Source organism: Netta rufina (assembly GCF_964035555.1).
Source record: "Netta rufina genome assembly, chromosome: 3".
NCBI classification, from domain to species: Eukaryota; Metazoa; Chordata; class Aves; order Anseriformes; family Anatidae; genus Netta; species Netta rufina.
In genome coordinates this window covers 52,288,275-52,310,200 of record NC_140125.1, presented here as the reverse complement: position 1 = coordinate 52,310,200, position 21,926 = coordinate 52,288,275, and the positions used below count along the sequence as shown (strand labels likewise).

General features: G+C 39.4%; 1 protein-coding gene across 1 annotated transcript in view; it reads right to left on the bottom strand.

Moving 5' to 3' along the window:
• The window catches only part of LOC311208365 (SAM and SH3 domain-containing protein 1-like), a gene marked incomplete at its 5' end in the record, with an annotated part of 551,022 nt that extends 529,427 nt beyond the window's left edge, over positions 1-21,595 (bottom strand). The window contains one exon of the mRNA XM_084285033.1: positions 21,185-21,595. Within this exon, the coding sequence (XP_084141159.1) occupies positions 21,185-21,595 (411 nt within the window). The remainder of the gene's footprint in view (positions 1-21,184) is intronic.
• Between the last annotated feature and the right edge of the window lie 331 nt (positions 21,596-21,926).

Genomic DNA, 21,926 nt, shown 5'->3' with positions numbered 1-21,926 from the left:
AGAGATAAACAGTCACGTAACACTAAGATCCAAGTTTATTTTATAATAAAATGATATGCAAACCTTAGGGGTAGAAATGAATATGTGGAACATGTAGATGTGCTTTAGAGGACGCAAATTTTCTAAAATAATTCACTCCTATTTGACAAGATTTGGCTATCACTGTTCAAACACAGGGCAAGGATAACAGTATGTTTGTGTGGCAGGCCACGGCTTTATTTAATTCCCATAAGTATGAGGAAAATTGCCCCAAATGCAGCAATGTAACCATAACCAATCACATACTAGGTTTGGTACAGAATGACTATACTGTACTACACCTGTATCAACCTTTTTCATATTCCTTTTTACTCAGCATCATCTCCTTAGTTTCCAAAAAGAGAATAAAGTCATACTGACTCTCCTGGATGGCCTTCATATTCTTTCCTTTGCTCTCTCAAATTCATTAGCTGGCAAATCCTGCAACAGCACCAGCTAATTTTCTGTTTCAAAGTACAAAACTAAGACTTTGAAGATTCTTTTCTAGAAAATGGAAATCTCATTGTCACAAAGGTAAAAAAAGACAGAGTTTAAATAAGTCTGTATATCCAATTAGAACAAGAACTGAAGATTGTCGGCTTTAAAATACATACATACATATACATATATATATATATATATTTTTTTTTTACCCTAAGGAATGGTGCTGTTTCTTTCTTGTGAAAAAATAACATTCCATTCTCAGAATGCTGCAGTATCAGATCCCATGTACTTAATCAAAAACACTGTTTCACTAAAATATTTTCAGAAAAAAAATCAACCAGCTCTAGTGTCCAATTAAGTATAACAACAGCTGTTTTAAAAATTTGGAAAAGTCAAGCCACACACTCCTGAAGCTTTAGGATTATGTCAGAGGCAGAAAATTATGTCTAGAGAATGGACAGGGAATCATAATCACAAGATGTAGAATCTAAAGAGCCCATTTATATATCAGGACAAATAAGACTTAGTAGCTCACAACAATATATAATTACCATGCAAAAGAAGAAAAAACACCCCCACAAAGACTTCTCTAGTCCGTATGAGACAAGATATTCTGGTACCTCTCTTCTGCACCTCATTTACATTTGGGACAAAAGAACATTAAAGTTGTGTCCTGTTTTTCCCCCCACTCAGTTAATGTATTTCATCTCTGCTCACTCATGAGATGTCCTTGGCAACTAATGATTTACCTCACCTGTTCCAGGAACAAGCTGATTGTAATAAATTACTCTGGCTTTCAACACCACTTCTCAACCCATATGGCCCCTAGTATACACTCATCATTTATCTACAAGGTTTTCTGAAACAAGTAGTGGTGGTGAACCTAGTGCTCCCACAGTAAAATAACATTTCCATTTATTTATGAAAGATGAGATTTTGAGTGAATAATATATGCTCATGGTAAGCTTCAGTACAGAATATGTCCTATGACTGATCAGTCACAAGTGTCTGTGGTTACAAATGAGCATCTAAAATGGCATATTATTACTTTTAGGCCAATCACTGAAATAAAGCATCTATGACATATGACATCACAGATAAATTACAGCATTACTTTGCAGGAACCAATACACCAAACATTAACGATTTACTACTATCACAAGACAATATTAATCTCACACTTGCAATTATGCAAGTACATGCCAGCTGCTGCCATTTCACAGTCTTTACTGTTCAATTTCACTGTTTTAATAAAAAAAATTGCAAGTAAACAGAAGTGTAACTTTACCACAATTCCTTCCAAAGCTTTGCCAAATAAACCTCAATATTTAGGTTGTTGCTCTAATGTGTCTTCATGCTTTGGTACTGCATGCTTATTGAAAGTTTGTACATTGCACAGACAGAGCATTTACAATGCAGTAAGAAGAAAACCTGCAAGGGACTGGTATGAGCTGTCTTGGTGCTCAGACTTCTGCAGATTGTTACATAAACTAATATAAGAACTGATATATATTACAACATTTACTCTAGGACAGTGGAATGAAAATTCTGATTCATTAAGAAACATAAGAAGGTGTAGCTGTGGCTATGTAGAAAATAGTTAAAGAATTAACCCAAAAGCAATTTTCCTGAAGTTCCTGTAAATCTGTCTTGTGACAGTACTATTTATAGAGTATTCTGCCTTTGACAGGATTGGAAATATGAATTTAAATTTGTTTTACTGAATATTGCACATCCTGCTACTACTGCTTTAGAAGACAAAACACACCGGATTCAACTCCACAATGGCTCTACGAGAGTTCTGTATGTTACATCAGGGATGGATTGTGTGCCGCCCCTCCCCTCCCCCCCCAGGTTTTGTGAGCAAACAAAAACCCTAACCCCATATATTTTTAGATATACACACACAGTCAAAGACACATGACAGAACACATGTACTTCTCTCCAGAACAGCACCAGCCTAGTGAAAAGCACCAATCCCTTGGACAGCCTGAGGTCAGCATCAACTCGTGTGGTGATGGCAGTCCTCTCCTACCTGTCTGGCAAGGGTCCTTGCAGCCACAGGGCACAGAGCATCACAGGGTACCACATTAGTCCAAAACCCTCACGTGTGCTACCCACAGATATCAGAAAAAGTGAATTCCTACACCAGCAGCAAACTGAGTATCCCCAAATACCTGAAACAGCAATGAATGCAGCAGCTTCCATTGCTGCTGCTCCTCAGTGCCCTGCCCATCGTTCAACGATAACTAACACATTTAAAACAAAAACTTTAAATAATAAATTCCATATAGGTTACAATTTCTGTTGATAAGCTATGCTAACCTATCCCAAACAGCTGCACTCCCACCTCATATGCAGCCACTGTAACTTAATTGAAACTCATGTTTTGTTTTTGTCAAGAGAGCATCTGTACAAATAAAGTTAATGCAATCTTAATTTAAGACTCTAGCAGAGGTAAAGATCTCCTTTAGATAGAGATCTAACCCAACAGTACATTCAATCAATTCCATGTCATGCTTTCTTACTTCTGTTATTAATAAGTATTCAGCCCATCCCGGTCTATGTTAATTCAGCCCAGGTACTTCAAATACTCATTCTGAACTCAAACGCTTATCTAAAAGTCCAACTCTTCAGAACAATGAAGCTTTAGCTAATTATGCTAATTAAACTAATTAGGCAGCTCCAGCTAATGCATGTAGCCGCTGCTGGTTTTAGAATATTTCATCTTAAGAGGCTAGCATAGTTCAGCATAACTGAATGCACAGTCACTTTTACAGCAAGGGTTAACAGCCAGCTGTAGTGAGTTGTTTTGCACAGGAAACTGTTGCTGTCTTATGCTCCCACAGAGAGAAAAAAACACTCAGGGGTCTCAATAGTAGTTAAATCAAAAACACTCAGCTCTGGGACAGTGGAAATGTAACTTGCACATCTACTTGCCTTGCTGCCCAGGAACCTCTCAACAGGATTTTACAGTCAACAATCAAGTCCAACATGTGACAACGTGTGTATCATCCAATGACATTTAATCTGACAAGTCTGATTTTGCCTTCACACAATCAGATGTCATGGCTGTTACATGGCCAAGGGTCTTCCCTGCCCTACAGACCACAGATTCCTTATTGGAGCTTCACGAGCTAAATGATCAATATGGAGTTAATGGGATATAATACACTTCTGACTTAAACATTCAATCCCTTTTGGAGGGATTTTGTATTATAATGTTAATTATAATGTTAAATGTTAAAAATGTATTAATACGTCTTTAAAGTTAAAAATGTATTAATACGTCTTTGATTTTCTTAACATGATTACCAGTTGCTATGGATTACTACTGTCCCTTGAAGGACCAGAGGCCTCAAACAGTATCTATTGTAAGGCTGAGCTCCAAGAAATAGACTCATTTGAAGTCTGACCATTTTGCACTTTGGTAAGCTATTCACAAGTGTAGAATATACCTCTTCCTCATCCTGCTGCATAAAAGCATTTGTTAGGATGACATTCAAAAAACATATATGTTTAAAAAAATATTTGGGTGGATGAGCATAAGGCCAGATAGAATCAGAGTCAGAAAGAACATCCAAACTGAAATTGACCTATACTATCAACCAGTAGTAATAGAAGGATGAAGGGCCAACATCTTTTAAAAGAAAACCTTGAGACCATATCCTTCAGTAGGAAAAAAGGTACCAAGAAAAAAAAAATCAGCAAAAAAACAGCATGATATATGACAGTTATGGTTAAATACAACTAAGAACAGTAGAATTCTGGTGGTCTATTTCATTTTTGCTTACTGTTTATCTTATTTCCTTGTCACTAAGGAAATACCTCTTTTCCCTACATGGGACTGTAGTGACATTTGACAAAGTAATTAAGAGAAGGACGCTCATGATCAGCTGCCTTCGCCCTGTTACCAAACACAGTCAATACACAGTTCATGACTCCAGCAGATGTTCATGTTTTACAGACTTTGTGGGAACTTAAGGTCTTACTTTTTCTGTCCTTCCTGTATGACACAGAAAACCGAGTCTAAACAGAGAAACCACTCAATTATGAGCAGCAAGCATTAACCCATCCAGTGCTATCTGCTATGCAAATCAGAGAATAAACTCTGCCCAACAGACTTATTTTGGCAAATCCACAGTTACTTTGAAACCAGCAGGTCTGAACTCTTGGCAAATGGAAGAAAAGCTAGTTTGAGCAAAGAACTCTGTTGGGGCTGTTTAATACTCACCCATCACCCACTACTCCTTCCAGTTTATACTTGGCTGAAGTAATCCTCCTTACAACACATGGATCTACAGCACACAAGGACAGAGAGTCACATCTTAAGGAGGCAGGGGAAAACTGACTCAAATAAGCTCTCCTGAATTCCCCCCAGCCCTTATCTTCACCTCTGCTCCACCTCCTCGCTTGGGCCACTTGTCTGTGCATGACCTTGGACTTTCACATGACGCAGGACTAAAGAAAGTCAAAACCAGTCCTCCTCACACAGAGAAGATTTTGCATCTGTGCTTTTGCAAGAGAGGGAGGTAGCACACAGTTTTAAATGTAAAAAGATCCCTCCCCCCCCCCAAAAACAAAACAAAACAAAAAAAAAAAACAACACACGACAAACACCTCCATACAAACAGTTTAAACTGATTGTAAGATGAGGGCCTCCTTCTGCTTCAGATTCTACTTTCATTGCTGATTTGGCTAAAGACATCTTCGATTATGCAAACGAGTGATCTGACTGAGCAGCTGTGAGGGTGCACAGGGCATGTGGGCAAACTCCTCCTGGCCTTGATGATCAATCCCTGGACATCAGAAATTGGCATGCTGTCACCATACCCCAGAGTAATACAACACAAGCTAAAATAGAATACTATCAACTTATTCTGGTGACAATATGGGTGAAAAATAAAAGGGGCACTGTTTCCATGCAAACTTGTAGAGAGAAACCACTCATCCAACAGCTGGGAAACTTCCCTTGTTTCAAGTTTTTCAGTCACTATTTCCAACAAACAGGTATATAATCAGTAACTACACCACTATGTTTTGCATCGTGACTTGACTGCTAATGTACCTAAGCACTATCTTATCTCAGTTTAAATCCAGATTTAATAAGAAGGGGAAGTGCTGTTTATGCTAATGCTTTTGAATGTTCTAGAGAAACATGTTTTGGTTAAAATAGCTTTAATTCTTATAATTACCAAGTGTAAAACCTAATCCATAAATAATATGTCTTAAAGTTGGTAATCTGTTTCCTTGACTTGTTGCATCAAGGTACTAGAAAAGAAGAAATATTGGCAAGAGGAAGAAAATGGATGGAAAGGAGAAGTGTGAACAAAATCCACCACATTCTTACCTTATTCCAAAAGTATTTAAAAATAAATTCTCAAGTAAAATGCCTTCCTTCCCTACATGATTTTTAAATGCTTGTGGTTTCAGTATATTAGCTACCTTTTTAATAATTCATATATATCTAAATATGTGTTTGTGGTACAGGTAGAGGTGAGGAAGAAAATGACATTTACATTACTTGCTAGATAGAAATGAGTCTTGCAGCTATTCTTAAAATTCATGGACTGTAATAGAGACTATAAGAGAAAATACATACACACAGCTTTGGCTGCTCAAAGCTAGCTACTTTATTTTAGTTGTAATTAATTTTCAACAGCAAAAGATACAAAGGGCTACATACGTATTCTTTAACATACAAGATTCTAATTAATATAACTCCTGTTTTAAATTTACTGTTATCATCTATTAAAGAACAAATAATTGTACAGCTTTCTAACGTGTAGCTCAAGCTTTAAATCACTGACCATAACTAATAAGCAGTGTAATAGCATGAGTGTCTTAACTAAAACCATAGACTGCAATTTTGTTGATTGTAAATCATCATCATTTTTAATGCAAAAGCAACAGCAAATCTCTGTAATTACTGGGTGCATTTTGAATCACTTTTATGATTACTGCTCTATACCCATTAAAAATCCAAAACACTGAATTGCACAGGGTATAAAATTAGAATTATGATACACAACAAGCTATAATTGAAATCCATAAATTTCTGTACTAATGTTCAAGAATTATTTTGTTGCCAAGAATTGCAGCCCTGCAGAATTGACTTTAAAAACATTTACTTTATCTAACAGAGTAGTAGTGGCAGTGATAGAGTAGTTACTTTGGGGTATTTAAAAAAAAAAAAAAAAGTAAAATATTGAGGATTATATTTAACATTCCTGCTTGTTTGTTGAACATGTGGCTATTGATGCAAGAAATGCAAACATTACTTGGCTCCAAGTCTCTCTTGCCTGTGCATTTTAACTCTCAGAGGCTTATTGAGAGCTTGCTCATTTTCAGCAGCACATCCGTCCCCACAGTTACGTAACAAAAAGTGCATTTCCACCCACACCTGACCAAGCACTTATTTTATAATAATAAAAAAAATATATTTATTTCTGCTAGGCTTAAGGTGTGATAGTCAACCACAACATCACAGTATAGAGATCCTCACAACACATGGCCATCACACAGTCCAATTAATAAACAGCAGTTCTTCAGAGAATGGTATCTGTAGTTTCAGTAGTTGACCACTGTTAACAACAGAGGAGACTTGCAACCTCCCTGCTCTTGTGAGTCACAAGTAAGGGACAGGTTAGGTGGCTTTAAAAAGTGAAGGAAGTCCTAGGGATTAGAAGTGTGAATGCTGAAACCCTGACAAAACAGCAGAAAAACACACAACTGGGGGAAAAGAAGAAAGTAACATTTCACTGCGCAAAGTGAATAAAGGTTGTGATATGACCTGTAAATCTGCTCCTGTGTCAGTCATTCAATTGCTCATACTCATACAGAAAGCTACCCCAAGGCCTCTGTCACTGACTTTGTGTCAACTACAACAAACTGTTTTTTTTGTTGTGTTGTTTTTTCCCTCCTCACAGTAGCTGTAATAAACAAAAACAAAATAAACACAGCCTACAGAATACCTACCTGCCTGTTGTAAGACCTACAAGACGTCTATGAAAATTTGAGGTCTTGGTGCAAGAAAAACTGCAGAAGAGCATAGACAGCTTCTTAAAAAAGAAAAAAGCCAGTCCACCAGGTTACCCAGAGAAAAAGAAGTCGTTGCAAGAATATGGTAAAATTCCAAACTGTGATTTAAAAAGTGCATTAGCCCTACCCCTAGTGACCCTGAGTTGGGTCAGTGTGTCTGCAGGGAGACACAGAACAGACACATTTATTTTTACATGACGTGCCCAGCAGGGAAAGCGTTTCCTACAGCTTACACTTTTGTAGACTTAACACAGAAGAGATATGTCTGAGGCTTGAGAAATTTAATAATGATTCATCTGTGAATTGCATCTCCACATTACTGTTTTTTTCAGCTGTGTCCTGAACTGTAGGATGGGTTTCACAGTGTTCAATATGCATCAGGTCCTTGGCCATGGCCAAAACATGCTCATCATTAATCATTACTTTATTAATTAACAAACCATTAATTATCAGAGATTGTTAGGACTTGCAGTACTCTCAACTAACTAAACCTTACCACCATCAGAAAAGAAAAAGGTATTCTCCATGGTCCAAGAAGACATAGCAAGAAGTAAACTAGAATTGTGGTATGGAAGATTTAGGTCGAATACTAAGGAAAAAAATAATCTTAATGCTAAAGACAACTTAACACTAGAAAAGGATTAATAACTAAGATTAAGATCACCAGTAACACAACCTCTGTAAAGTTAGACAACAGAATCACAGAATTTCTAGGTTGGAAGAGACCTCAAGATCATCGAGTCCAACCTCTACCTAACGCTAACAATCCCCACTAAACCATATCCCTAAGCTCTACATCTAAACGTCTTTTGAAGACTTCCAGGGATGGTGACTCCACCCTGGGCAGCCTGTTCCAGTGTCCAACAACCCTTTCGGTAAAGAAGTTCTTCCTAACATCTAACCTAAAACTCCCCTGGCGCAACTTTAGCCCATTCCCCCTCATCCTGTCACCAGGCACATGGGAGAACAGGCCAACCCCCACCTCACTACAGCCTCCTTTAAGCTTGTCAATCAGTATTTTTAAAAGCCAGCTAATGCTTGAGGAAAAAAACCCACATCATTATTTGACCTCTATTCAGAGGCTTAAAACTATTTAGACAAGTATTTCGACAAATTACTAAGGGTTGGTACTTCCAATTCGGCAAAGAGAAGAAGGACGTTTAACTCACAGCATGGATCTGGTGTAATGTGAGCAAGAAATTATTTTTTAATTTATTTTTTCATAATTTCAGCAATCTCAGTTTAGTCGAACCATAGAAATGTTGAAGGGAAACACACGGAAAACTGCTGCAATAATTTCACTGCTTTTTCTGCTCTTTAGAGATATACACTTGGTTCAGTTCCATGCAGCAATACCACTTTGTACGGTGGAAGAAAAAAGCTTGCAAAAAACTGCAGGAGTCTTTTTCTAAACATATTCTTCAGCTGCAAGCTGTCTAAACAACATCCAGAGCTGTGATTTAAACATGAACCTATTTAAAAAAAAAAAAAAAAAAAGTGCTTTTCTCTTCCAACCTCTTGAATTTAAAAGACACTATTTGGAAACCCAAGGTCTAAGTATTCTTTATGCAGAGTTTTGGGAATTCAAAAAACCAACAACAACAACAAAAAAAAAACAACAACAAACAAAACACACACACACACCCTTAAGAGTGTTATTTCCAATACTTTTTTAGTTCCTATTCCCTCCCCCCCTTTCAATTTCCAGGCAGACAAAGCTTTCTACATGGGCAACAGCAATGGGCTCACAGGGTCTAGGAGCTCATGCGTTTATCAGGAAAGAGAGCAGAAACCAGAGATTCCAAAGGAAAAGCAAAGGAGCATGTTGGCAGACAGCCAGTAACTTCTCTGATCATATTACGTTAAATGAGAAAAAAAAAAAAAAAAAAAAAAAAGGAAATTAGTTACAATGCCTGCCAAATTTCCACCTTCAGGATTGACAGAACATGTAAATAAAGCAGTCTCCAAACAAATCCCACCATTTCATCCAAATCAGACAGCGATCTCTGCCTTCGGGTACATAGCTGTAAAATAACATGATACAAATTCTGTCTAAAGACCTTTTTCTCAACCTAGCTGTTCTGACGTTTTCTGTACTACAGCTTATGTTTTCTTTCCAAGTTTAGGTTCTCCATGGCAGTTTAACCCCAGTAAGACAACAACAATCAACATACAGGATTACTCTTAGATGTGCTAAAAGTCCTTCTGAGAGGACTATCGAGCATCACAGCACAACTATCAACTGTTTCTATTTACTACATTCTAAATATTTTCATATACCAAAAAGCTTCTTTCTTACTAATTATATTTTCTATGTCTTTACTTCTGACCAAAGAAATGGAAAGTCAGCAAGGATTTCAGCACACGGTTTGACAGGCTATGGCTTATTTCACACATTTCCAGACCGGAAGAATGGGGAAGGAAGAGAAAGGAGAAAAAGAAGAAAAAAAAAAAAAGTAGAAAGAGGTATGTATCAATTTAACATTATATGGATAGTAAAAATACATTTGAAGAGCCACTTAGCTCAAGGCAAGGCAGAGACGAGAAACCATACTGATTATATTTTTGTATTTAGTGGTTTGAAAGACAGACTACAGATCCTGTGCAAAAACCTCTCTCATTTCCTAATACAAATCAACACCAAGAGCTCCACCGGCTTTCACAGCACAGGGCCAGAACCCACATACCCAACCACACCTACTGTACGTGTACTTTTGAAAAATCCTACTGTAGAAAAAGCAAAGCATGTGCAAGACAAATCCAGTGCTGCTGACTGTTTACGAAACATTACAAAAGATCTAAAACTAAAACCCAAACATTCTCTGACAAGCTCTGTTGCACTGAAGCATGCTTATTTGCATTTAATGGCTGCCATACTTTCTCATAGCAGTTATTAATCAAACATCCTGAAGCATCGGTGATTAAGCACACAGCCATCAGACAAAAGGGGACATTAGAAGCTCTTTAGATGAAGAAATCTCTCTCTGACAGTTATAGCTTAGTTATTAACACTTAAGAGCATTGTTTCTTTAGCACTGGCTAAAGCGAGTAGCATTGCAGTGAAGAACTAACATCAAAACTAAGGTTCACTTGTCACTTAGGGCTTAAAAATGAATGTATATAGAACAAGCAATACATTAAGGAACCTTCACACAAACCACATGCCCCTAAAGCCATGCAATATACACGCCACAAGTATTGCTCTGTCTGCTTATTATTCATCGTCTCTGTGCTGTAATAGTTGGCAATAGATAATCACTGTTCAAGAACTTATCCAAAATAGTCTACAGAAAGATAGCAAATACTTTAAAAAAAAAAAAAAAATACAACTAAAGAGACAACTTAAGTTCTGGAAATGACTGTATAAAGAAGTAAACATTAGTGAAAACACCTGAACCACTCTGGAAGTTTTTCTTAAAAATACCACCTCTAGAACTGTAGAACAAAATTTAAGTTTCCTTCAGATTAAAATTTGAAAAAAACATAATATCACCACTTCAATTAAAAATAGTACATCTTGAAAGTTTAAAATTCAACTCCACATAATATGAAGAAAAAGGACAAAAAAGAAGATTATGATGTTAGGGCACGATAGGATGCTCTAGCTCCATAAAAGATGAAATTGTTTCTGTCCAATTGTACAGTAAATTCAAATTAGAGAAAGAAATCTTTCTGTAATAAATGTGACAAGAGAGGCAAAGCAAGAGAAAAATAAACTCCTGAATTCCGTCACCACCTTTGCCTTGAATTTAGTTGATATTCATTGCAAGAGCGAAGCTATTATTAAAAGGCTAGTGCTCATTTCCTTATCCACATAGGAAGCAGTGTACTCAGCACAAAGGAATTTCTGCCTTATTTTCCACATCTCGATCAATACTATTAACTATCACATCAGTTTCACCTACTTGAAGATCTATAAAGACACATTCTATAAAAACAATTCATTCCCCTGGACAAATTTAGGCTGCTAGCAAAAACATCATACACATAGACAGGAAGGATGTACCGCAATCACTTATTTCCTGTTAGACACCATAGAAATTGATTTAATGAAGCTAGTGGTTGCATAGGCAGCTCTTTTTAATATATTTATGTTTAGAATGTAAGTTCTCTTTTAAGTACGCTTCCAGTTCTGTGATGAAATAGCCCCTTGGGGCAACACCTGAAACCTTTACAACTTCCTGCATAGGTGAAGCAATACCCCCTACTAAGGGCTCATAAGAAAACCTCCCAATTTTGTAAGAGACATTTCAAAAAAAATGCACAGCACTCACACTATCACATACTTGCTACAATAAGTTGATATTGTAGCAAGCCTGCTTCATCGAGAGAGTCAGGCTTCCTCTAATTATAATAAACTCTCTCTACTTTCATTGATAGAAGCTTTTCCAAACACATAAAACTTACTTACAGTAACTGGTACTACAGATGATGTAAACTCCCTTAGAAAAACATCCCTAAGTGATTAAGCCCTGGCCAGGGCACTACTCAAGATTTAAAAGCTTAAATGAGCTCAGGCCACCAGCCTGGGAGTGCCCAGCAGCAGGCCAGGCTCAGGTCGTTAGCAGTTAAGGCAGTTCCCTTCCTTCCCCAATCCAGCACTCATGTGCTTTTCTGTCAAAAAGAATAAAATCCTTTTTCCAGGAAATGACCCCATCAGGACTCAAAGAAAATGTTCAGGATGAGGGTGGTGAGGCCAGGCTGGATGGGGCTTTGGGCATCCTGGTCTGGTGGGAGGTATCCCTGCCCATGGCAGGGGTTTGGAATGAGACGGACTTTAAGGTCTCTTCTGACCCAAGCCATCTCTGATTCTAGTACTGAAGGGGTAAACAGTATTTTTCCAACATCACTTCAAACACTGAGTTGTTGTGACCACAAACATGGGGAATAAAGTCTACTTTTTAGGAGAATTTTGCCTTAACCTTTGCTAGGGTTACTGATGTTACTTCTTAAAGAGGCGCAGTATGATTAACTTCATATGCATTGTTCTTCATGTTTATTTTTGTTTGGTTTTGACTTTATTGTCAAAGTGACACACATTTTGTTCCTTCTAGTCACTGGCTGCACAAAGTATGTCCTTCCTGTATGCAATTTTTAGACCCGGAAAGAGAACAACTAGTGGTAGCTTGTCAAACTTTCTCTTGCTCCTTCTATTCTAAAAGTTATAAAGCATTATTTTTACCACTGTTTAAAAATCAAGTGTATGTGAAAATCTTTCCTCTGAAGTATTCTCTTGGCAAAGTCTTGTTTAGAAGTTATCATCGCAAAAGCCTAGTAATTTCTTTCATGTAAAAATAACAAAGCAGGTGAGATGAATGTGACTTTTTTTTCATCTTTCTTGGTATAATTTCAGTCACATTTCCTTTGCTTCTGCTTTTCCCCTTTATTTGAATGTTAACACCTATATAGGATAAAAATGAACGGACATTCTTGCTTAGTAATTTCCATAGTTCTCTTTGTTAACGCATTAATTTTGTCAGAATGGCATTTTAAAATGAGAATTGTTTGTGAAGTTTGGTCTAAAATAAGAGTGAATGTAGTCTCAGGGCCAGAAATAGTCACTCACTCTTATCTTAGGTTAAATGTTATAGCCCAGGAACCAGCACATGAAGATGTAACAGGTCTTCACAAGGGCAAATTAGATTCTTGATGACTATTCTGGTACCTCCCATTCCCTAGCTATGGAAAAACCCTTACTAAACTAAGAGTTGAATATTTAGGGGGAGACCTTTACTACGAGGTATACAAAAGATCAGAGGTGTGTCTGTATACAGTTCTCTATATAATACAACACAATCAGTTTTTAGTAGAACAGGTTTAAACAAAATTGCAAGAAAAGCATTTTGGCAAACACCACACAATCGGACTAGAATTAAGAAATGCTACAGTTCAGAGAGATTACTGAGATCACATAATAAGCACCCAAAAACTATGCCAACAATTGTTTTCAACATTTTTGCAGTGAACTCATAACTTTTGGTGAAACTACAGCTTTTTTTTTTTTTTTTTTTTAAGTGATACATTCCATCTTGCTTCATAAAGACCAATTTCATACCTATTTTCTAAAGCTGTAACACCTACTCCTTTCCCCAGATCTCTGGGAACTCTCCCAAGTGGGAGAAAGCCTTTCTTCTCAGCAGAGCGTGGAGGAGGCAAGGGAAGGATCCAAATTACAGCCCAGCACTCTGGGACAGTGGGAAAGGGAGGTGGAATAAAACTCATGCAGAGCTTGGGATGGGATGGATAACTAACACAGGGCTCAGCATGGGATTGGAAGGGGATGAATCAAATGAGAAGACGGAGCATTGTCTCAAGCTGTACAAAAAGGAATTGCTGCCTCAGTTCTCTCTCTCCACCCAAATAGATCAGCGGTAACGCTCCTCAGCTTTGTTGAGTGAATCTAGACTGGGGTGAAAATGGTTAGAGAGATCCAGGAAAAAGATGTACATTCTGATCTTGAGGTCTCTTCCAACCTAGAAATTCTGTGATTCTGTGATTCTGTTATTCTTGGGTGGGAAACACATCGCTCTTAAGGAAGAAGGTGGAGTGTCTTTAGGCAGATTTAGGAGAGATGATTTAGAAGTTGGGCAGTGGGTAGCTCTGCGATGAGCAGAGGGCTCTGGGGAAAACGGACTGGGAGGTGCGGAGCCCAAAGGACGGGAGCTTCCTAGCACAGAAGAGTCACTCCTGGCAAAAATCTCTACCCAAGATACACAGGCACCGATGCCAAATCTGCATCTGATCTTAGCTTTATTTAATTATTTGTTTGTTTTCTCTATGGAACATTGACTTATTGAGTGCATGGCCAGTTGGCCACTTAGCTAACCCTGGAATAAAAACTGCTCAAGCTTTTCTTCATCCTGGATGGAAAGAAAAGGCTTTTATTTTTGACTTTTTAACTCTTTCCTGAATGACACAAAATTTACTGTGTGGTTTTTGAGGCACAGACATCAGAACTGGGCCTAATTTCCCCATCATGTTCCCACAGATGTCAAATGCAGAGTGACAATACCACATCCCTACTTCAGAGTGTGGATGCCCAAGACCAACGCAATTCTTGGAGAAAAAAGAACTCATGGAAGACGTATGTTTGTACCCAGTTGTAAGTTTTATTTGATACACGCCATTTCTTTCTGATTTATAGTTGCTGACAGGACAACTGTAAACAACTGTTTACTTGATTACAGCCAATATAGATGAGCATAGATTTCAGAGAATATTTACTAAACATTTATTCTAGTGTGAACCTGTGAGATCTACACTCAGAAGTCTGCCTTGCTGCTGTTCAAGCTGCTAATGGTGATATTTAAAGCCCTGAAAAAGTTCTGGTTTCTTTTTGCGTGCTACTGCTATATTTATCATTCTCATCTCACATCGTACTGTTCTCACCCATCACAACAATTACAGTTGGTAAGGGTGTGCTTGTTAGCTGATTTAAATTTGAACACTTCAAGCCAAACCCAGCATCAAATGAAATCCCTGGCAAAATCCTCAGTGACTTCACTGGGAATGAGACCAACTGGAGGAGCAAGACTCCAGCAAGAGGCATGTATCACTGCAATTCACATACTGCTGAGCTCGTGAGAACAGGGACGAGGCATTATTTGAAGGCAGCTGCAGTTGTGTTTCATTTGACAAACCACTTCTCTTTTGTTTTGCAAAATATTAAGAGACTCTGCAAGTAGCAAAGCTAGCAGCCTCAATGACTCAGTGCAGACAGTTTTGGGCCAGCCTGGCTGCAGACTGGCAGTGCTGGGGAAGGTTCAGGCAATTCTCTGCTTCCTGATGCACAGCCATTCCTAAAATAACACGGTGGTGCTAAACATAGCTCTGCCATGTACGTTTAATAAATGACAATTCCTGCAGCGTGTACAAGCCACCGCGTTTGTCAAGATAAGTACATCAATATGAGATGTCATGTTAGCCTAGACAAAGAGATTGAACCAGATAGCTTTGTCAAACACAAAGCAAAGGGGCTCATTCAAACTGACAAAGGAAGAAACGTAAAAGTTACACCTACTGATCCAGCCTGAACATACTGCGTCCTCCCCTGCTTTGGAAGAATCTCAAGCCAGAAAGTGACCTCCTGTACTAAATTCCCTCCTAATTGGGAACAACAATACTCCTTTCACCTCAAACCCCTCTACCACATTTTTTGGAAGTTCAATGATACCTGTCAGTGTGTTTCAGATCATACATACATGTACTGTAGTGGATAAGGACTTTTCATAAATGACATATGCACACAGGGTATGTCTAACAGGCAAAAATAACAGGCATAGCTAATTGTCATATATCCAAGCTACTATTTGTTCCTTGATCACTTTTCTTACTTACATATAGGGAAACTTAAATTTAATTTTAAGGCACTGGCGAATGGCCCTGCACATGCACACACACACACAGAGTTCAGAATTTTCCTGAGAAAATTCAGTTCAGCCTCGCACCACTGAGCTCTGACTGAATCATGTCCCTGGGGGGAAGAAAAAGCCTTCTGGGAACTACAAGAGGCCAGGCATCTCTCTTTTGCCAGGGAGCTGTAAGTTGAGTTTCTCCTTCAAACGTAACGCCATTTGAAGGCTGGCTAAAGCATCCCCTTCACGCGCAGTTGATGCTGAGTGCAGGGGAAGGCAGCTCAGCTCAGCTTCCACTGAGCTCAGGACCCCACGCTCCACTTCACCCTTCCAGCACCCACCATGACCAGACCTGAGAAGACACACAGGGGAAGTGAACACAACCCTAGAAAAAGAGAGAAAATACTAAAAGTGGATGCTATCCTCTCTTAGGACTCCACCTTTAATACACCCTAATGGGATTTTCTTTCCTCTCAAAACTGAGACATAATGAAACCCAGGAAAATTCACATTCAACATTTCCAGAGGAGAGTAAATACACATTAAAATATTCAGGAAGTATTCAAATGCAAATACAGCAGAGTGCTGTATTATTCATATTCTGCAATATCTTGCCTTAATGCTCTTTTGGGAGAAGACCTTTTCCAGTTTTTTTTTTTTTTTTTTTTTCTGAGTTTAATAAATTGTGACTTTGAAACAACTGTCCAATATATGAGGTGCTGTATTTTCTTTAAAAGAAAACAGAGGTATGAAGTTAAAGGCAAATTCAGTGCTTCCTAATATAAAATACCTTTTCACTTCCTGAACATTGCCTGTAGCTTTGCTAATTTATTGCCATGAAAATATTGTTACTACTTAATGCACTAGTACTTTTGTCAATAGGCAGCTTTCCCCAAGGCATATTTGAGAACGCTCTGCTAATCAGGGTTGATGCAGTTATTCCAAAGCAGCCAGGTCTTTAGAAAAAGGTTCATGTTTAATTCCAGTATGGGTGAGTGTTGCCATTTCTTCAAAGCACAATATTTTTAATTCACCGAATTCATTTCTGTAGCTATCTGAAGCACTAACTAAATTATCCAGTCCCAGACTCAGTTTGAATCAGTATGTTTCAAAGAGTATTGCTGGCATCTTTACCTCTTTACATATGACTTATGCGAGATATTCCTCATTTTGCGATGGCAAGGATTAAACAAAGATTTAATCAGAAACACAAATCTGTGCTATACCATCAGCATGGAACGTAAAAAAAACATAGTTGGATGTTTAAGCAGATACTCACTTGGATCTGACTTCTTTCTTTTCTACATCTGCTTGAGCTCTTGAGATTATGACCTCAAATGCAGCTGAATTTTCAGTGTTTGTTTTCCAAGCATGCTGATAATCGTAAACAGCACAGTGAGTGACAATGAGGTCACATACAACACACACATGTCATACTACAGTTTTATTCTCTCTAATAAATATGGAAATCTACATCAGTATAACTTTATTGAGGCTACGCAAACCATCTTAATTGGTGTGGGAGCTTTTAATGCATGTATATTTTCAGTCATTTTTAATGTATTTGCAGTTCTCTGCAGATGAAAAATTGAATAAAGTTCCTCAAGAACAGGTCAGGCCATTTGTTTCAATTAGAAATAGTAATGAAATTCCAGTAAACTATTAAATGTCACTTAATCTGTATTCAAGATAAATAGAATACTTAATTTCTCTTGACATGTTCCACGACAAGGTACCCTACTCGTCTTTGTATTGACTAAAGTGGAGCTCCTCTGCTTTCCATACCACAGTGACATTTAGTGACATTATTCCTGCTCGAACCGAGCATGGACATAATCTGGTTTACAGACAGCCCACCAAGGTAAGAAGTGCGTCTGCATGGGGGTGAAGGCTCCACTGCCTTTGTTCTGGCTGGCTCAGGTCAGCACTGAGCTCCCCTTTGTTCATCTGAATGGGAAACTTGGCATTTTGCTCATTTTAGTTTCCTTCTGCCATCGCACCCCCTAAATTCTACATGTCAGAAGAATAGCAATACTATTCCTACATCCGGCATAACAGATTCCCTAACTGAAGACAGAATTACAACCATCAATAAATATTTAAAAGCAGCTAGATGTTCTGGGCTGACTCAATGAGGTACCACAAGCTCTTCTTTGAAGTGCACTGCAGCCCATCACCTCCACAAGAAGTTCCTCAGATTCAAGGGACTTGTAAGGAGATCTGACACAGCAGGCTTGAAACCGAAACAGAAGACTTGGAGTATTAAGGAAGATTACCGTTGTGGAGAAAAAAACTGGCCTCGGTAGAGTTCTTCTCAGTTACAGTTATATTCCTTGGTTTACATTTGAAAAATATAAAAGATTCAATTTGAGGAAGTGAGGTCTTAGGTTCTAATTCTCCTGGAAATAATCAAGATGGCTTGCGATAATTCTCCATGTCTGAAGGCGCCCACACACATGGCTTGAATTCAAAGCCTGCACGTCTTTAAGAGATTTATATTAAGCTGCATTAAGTAGTTGTTACTCGTTTTTTCTGAGTGCGATCAAGCTAAGTTAAACTAAAATTTACCTTGCCAATACATTTCTATCCCTCATACTCTGTGTTTTCCCCCTTCATCCGATAAAACAATGACAACACTGAAAGGAGACAGCAAAAAGATGTTTTTAACATCTCATCATCCACACCTAGTACTCATTTTTGGTGTTTTGACAAGCCTGCAGCTCAGGAAGCTAGCAAAAAGATGTAAACAAGGCAGAGGATCAGCACTTCCAGTTCTCAGGGACATTTTCAAATAAAACTACAAAATTGTCTGAGAACTACATAACTGAATGCTTTAAGTATTCATCAGGAAACAAGTAAAATACATATATAAATATACACATACAAATACACATAGGCATGCTCCTCTGTGTAATGCTCCATTCATAGACATTGAAAGTCTACATGAAAAGATGACATTGTTCATGTAAGCCATGGAGTGAAGGAGAAGGCTGGTTAGGAGCTCAGCAGCAGAAATGCAAACAGATGTTCAATAGGTTGGTGTCTAGTGCCCTGCTCCACACCAGCTACATGACCATCTGTAGACAGATGTGTCTTTGGATAAATATATACAAAAACTTGGGATATACCTGAAGCTGATTCTTTAATCTTATGTGCAGAAGAGAACACATCCGGTTTCTTTGGACATGCAGAAGTCTGTACACTGCATATTCTATACAAAAACATATAATACAGGTTGCTGAAATTACAGCCAGTTTTCTAAAGGACCTTTTTCTTCAAAAGAGGCACAATTACAATACAGTTCTTTCCCAAATGAAAGAATACAGTATTTATTTCTCGTGTTCTACACAACATCCAATGAATAATGCACAGTGACGTGATCTTTTGGTATTCCCTTTAAGCCGTTTTTGAGATGGATTGCTACAGTGGGTGGCATTCACAAGAACACATGTTGAGCAACACACATTCAAATCTTGCCAGTTTTATGGTTTCTTACAACATGCTTCAATGTGAAGTGATTCACATTAAGAACACGGAGAAAGTTTTTCTATTACTGTAAAAAAAAATGATGTTATATGCATTTATCATCCAAAATAAACACTGACACCACAAGCTGAAATAAAATACGGAAATAAAGCTTAGTTCCTCTTTCTACCTCAAAATGTTACATTTACATTTAAACCCATTAAAGTTGAGTGACACTTTCCATGTAAGATGAGCTTGTCCTGACAGTTAACCCACATTACTATCAGACCCATCAAATTAAAACAAGGTGAGCTAAAGAAGAAATCAATGCCAAAGATTTTAATTTCCGTGATGTCACATGCTGGCATCTTAGGAATGTTATAATTCCTATAGAGAAGGTAGCAAAGAGTAGGTAGTGAAGTGAGAATGCAGGGAATTCCTTGGTAAGAAGGAATTGATGACTGTGAATATGCACAAAGCTGAAAGAAAGAAGTGAAACAGCTGTGAAGGTGGGAGATGCACTGCAGCAGCACTGATAAGCAAGAACTTTTATGGAAGTTTGTTTATATAAGACGTGTAATGGTAATTTCATAACAATGTCGGTCCAATGACATATCACTTTAAAGGGAAAAAGATCTCTCTGAAATGACACAGTAGGTTTTGGAAGATGCTGTACTTAGACTCAATGTATACGTTCAAGGATGTCTTGGCCACCACCCTATCAGATTTGGTACATTGCCTCTGATCCATCTCAGATTGTCTCTTCCTGAAACATCTGTCATCAGTCAGATGTTTCAGGAAGAAGTGAACAAAGAAATGTATCAAACCAGTCAACTGTGCTGTACTGGAGAAGTGACTAGTGGTCCTCTATTAAAAAGAGGAGTCCTGAAAATTATTATCCTCTTAGCCTTATTATGAGCACCTCCACATTGTTAACCAAGCTGAATTTCACCCATTGTTACCACATCCAGGTCCCCTGCTGCTGATGGTAATTCTCAGTTTTAATTCATCACAACCATAACCATTTCTAGAGACCCAGACCTGCAGACTTCCCCTTACTTCCATGTCTTCTGGAAGTTTTTTTCCGAGGAAGAAAGTGCCCACAATTTCAAGGTCAACTGACAACTGCTCAGGTTTCCTGAAAAAACATTATCGAAAGTATGGGCAACCTGGGTCATCAAACAACTTTCCGAAGCACTTCATTCTCAGCTCTGAAGCAAACATGCATTTTAATACCTTATTTTCTTTCACAAGTCACTTTCTCCTCCATGGCACTGCCCGTTTAATTCTATAGCTGTATTCATCGTGCATATCTTATTTGCAGCAGGAAATCTACAGAAAACTTCAGACAAAACAATTTCTACCTTCTGGACCACATTAACCTTATGCTTTAACCTTTCCAGAAGATAAGAATTAGGTGAATGTCGGGGGTTTATCAAACTGGAATACACTTTTCTGAGACCCGCACTTTTCCGGCCTTTCAGCAGAACATGTGTCCTGAACACCAACTGACTCGTGCCCGGGGCGGCTGACGCATGGTTTTGACATTCACCGCTCACTTCCATCCCCTAGTAAATAAACGTGGGCAACAGGAGCTGTTCCTCCAGCCACAAGGCTGCTTCCTTCGGGAGCCACTTTGCCAGCAGGACCTGACACTAGCATACTACCTGTAAGGGCTGGTGAGAGCAGCTATCAACCCCCAACACAATGGAAAAGTTGCAGAAGGCAAAATAAATAAATAGAGCAGAAATAAAATAACAAACACTCGAAGCATCTTGTAGGTGGTCCCGTCAATCCCTGCCTTCACACCCAAACCGGACCGGAGCCAAGGACCCGGCCAAAACCCCGAGGAGCTGTCTTACCTTGTTGGAGTAGGGGGGCTTGCTGAGGTTGATGCCGTCGCGGACGAGCTTGTCACGGATCATGATCTTCAGCTTGAGCCGGGGGTAAGCCACCAGCCCCCCCCGGCCGGGGCGGTGCCGGGGGGCCGCCAACCCCGGCCCTGACGGGGGGCGGCCGGTGTCGGGGGGCGCGGGCGGCGGCTCTAGGGTGAAGTAGAGCCCCGCCGCCGTCTCGGCCGCCTCCTTGAGCCGCCGCACGGCTTCGTGGATCCGGCGGCGGTGCTGGGGCACGGCCACGCCGATGGCATCCAGGTCCGGGTCCCCGATCTGCTTGCACACCTCCAGGTCGTCGTAGCCGTTGTCGACGAAGGACTCGGCGTACTGGGGGAGCTGCAGGGTCTTCAGCCACTCGTACACGATGTTGGTGCACATGCTGGCTCCGCGGGGACGGCGACCGCAACTTTCAGCACCGGAGCCAGCCTCCCCCCGGCCGGAGGAAACAGAGACACGGCCAGGAGCCGCGCCGCGACTCGCGGGGCTCGGGAGCAAGGTCACGAAATGAACACTCACCGGGGGTGGGGGGGAAAAAAAAAAAAAAAAAAAAAAAAAAAGCAAGCCACGAATCCCTAGAGCAGATCAGCGGGGCATCGGCAGCGCTGCCGAGCGAAGCCCTCCCGCTTCTTCCTCCTCCTCTGCTGCTGCCACCAAGCGCCGCCGCCCGCTGCCACCGGAGAGGGGAGGCTCGGGCGAGAGCGAAGCCAAG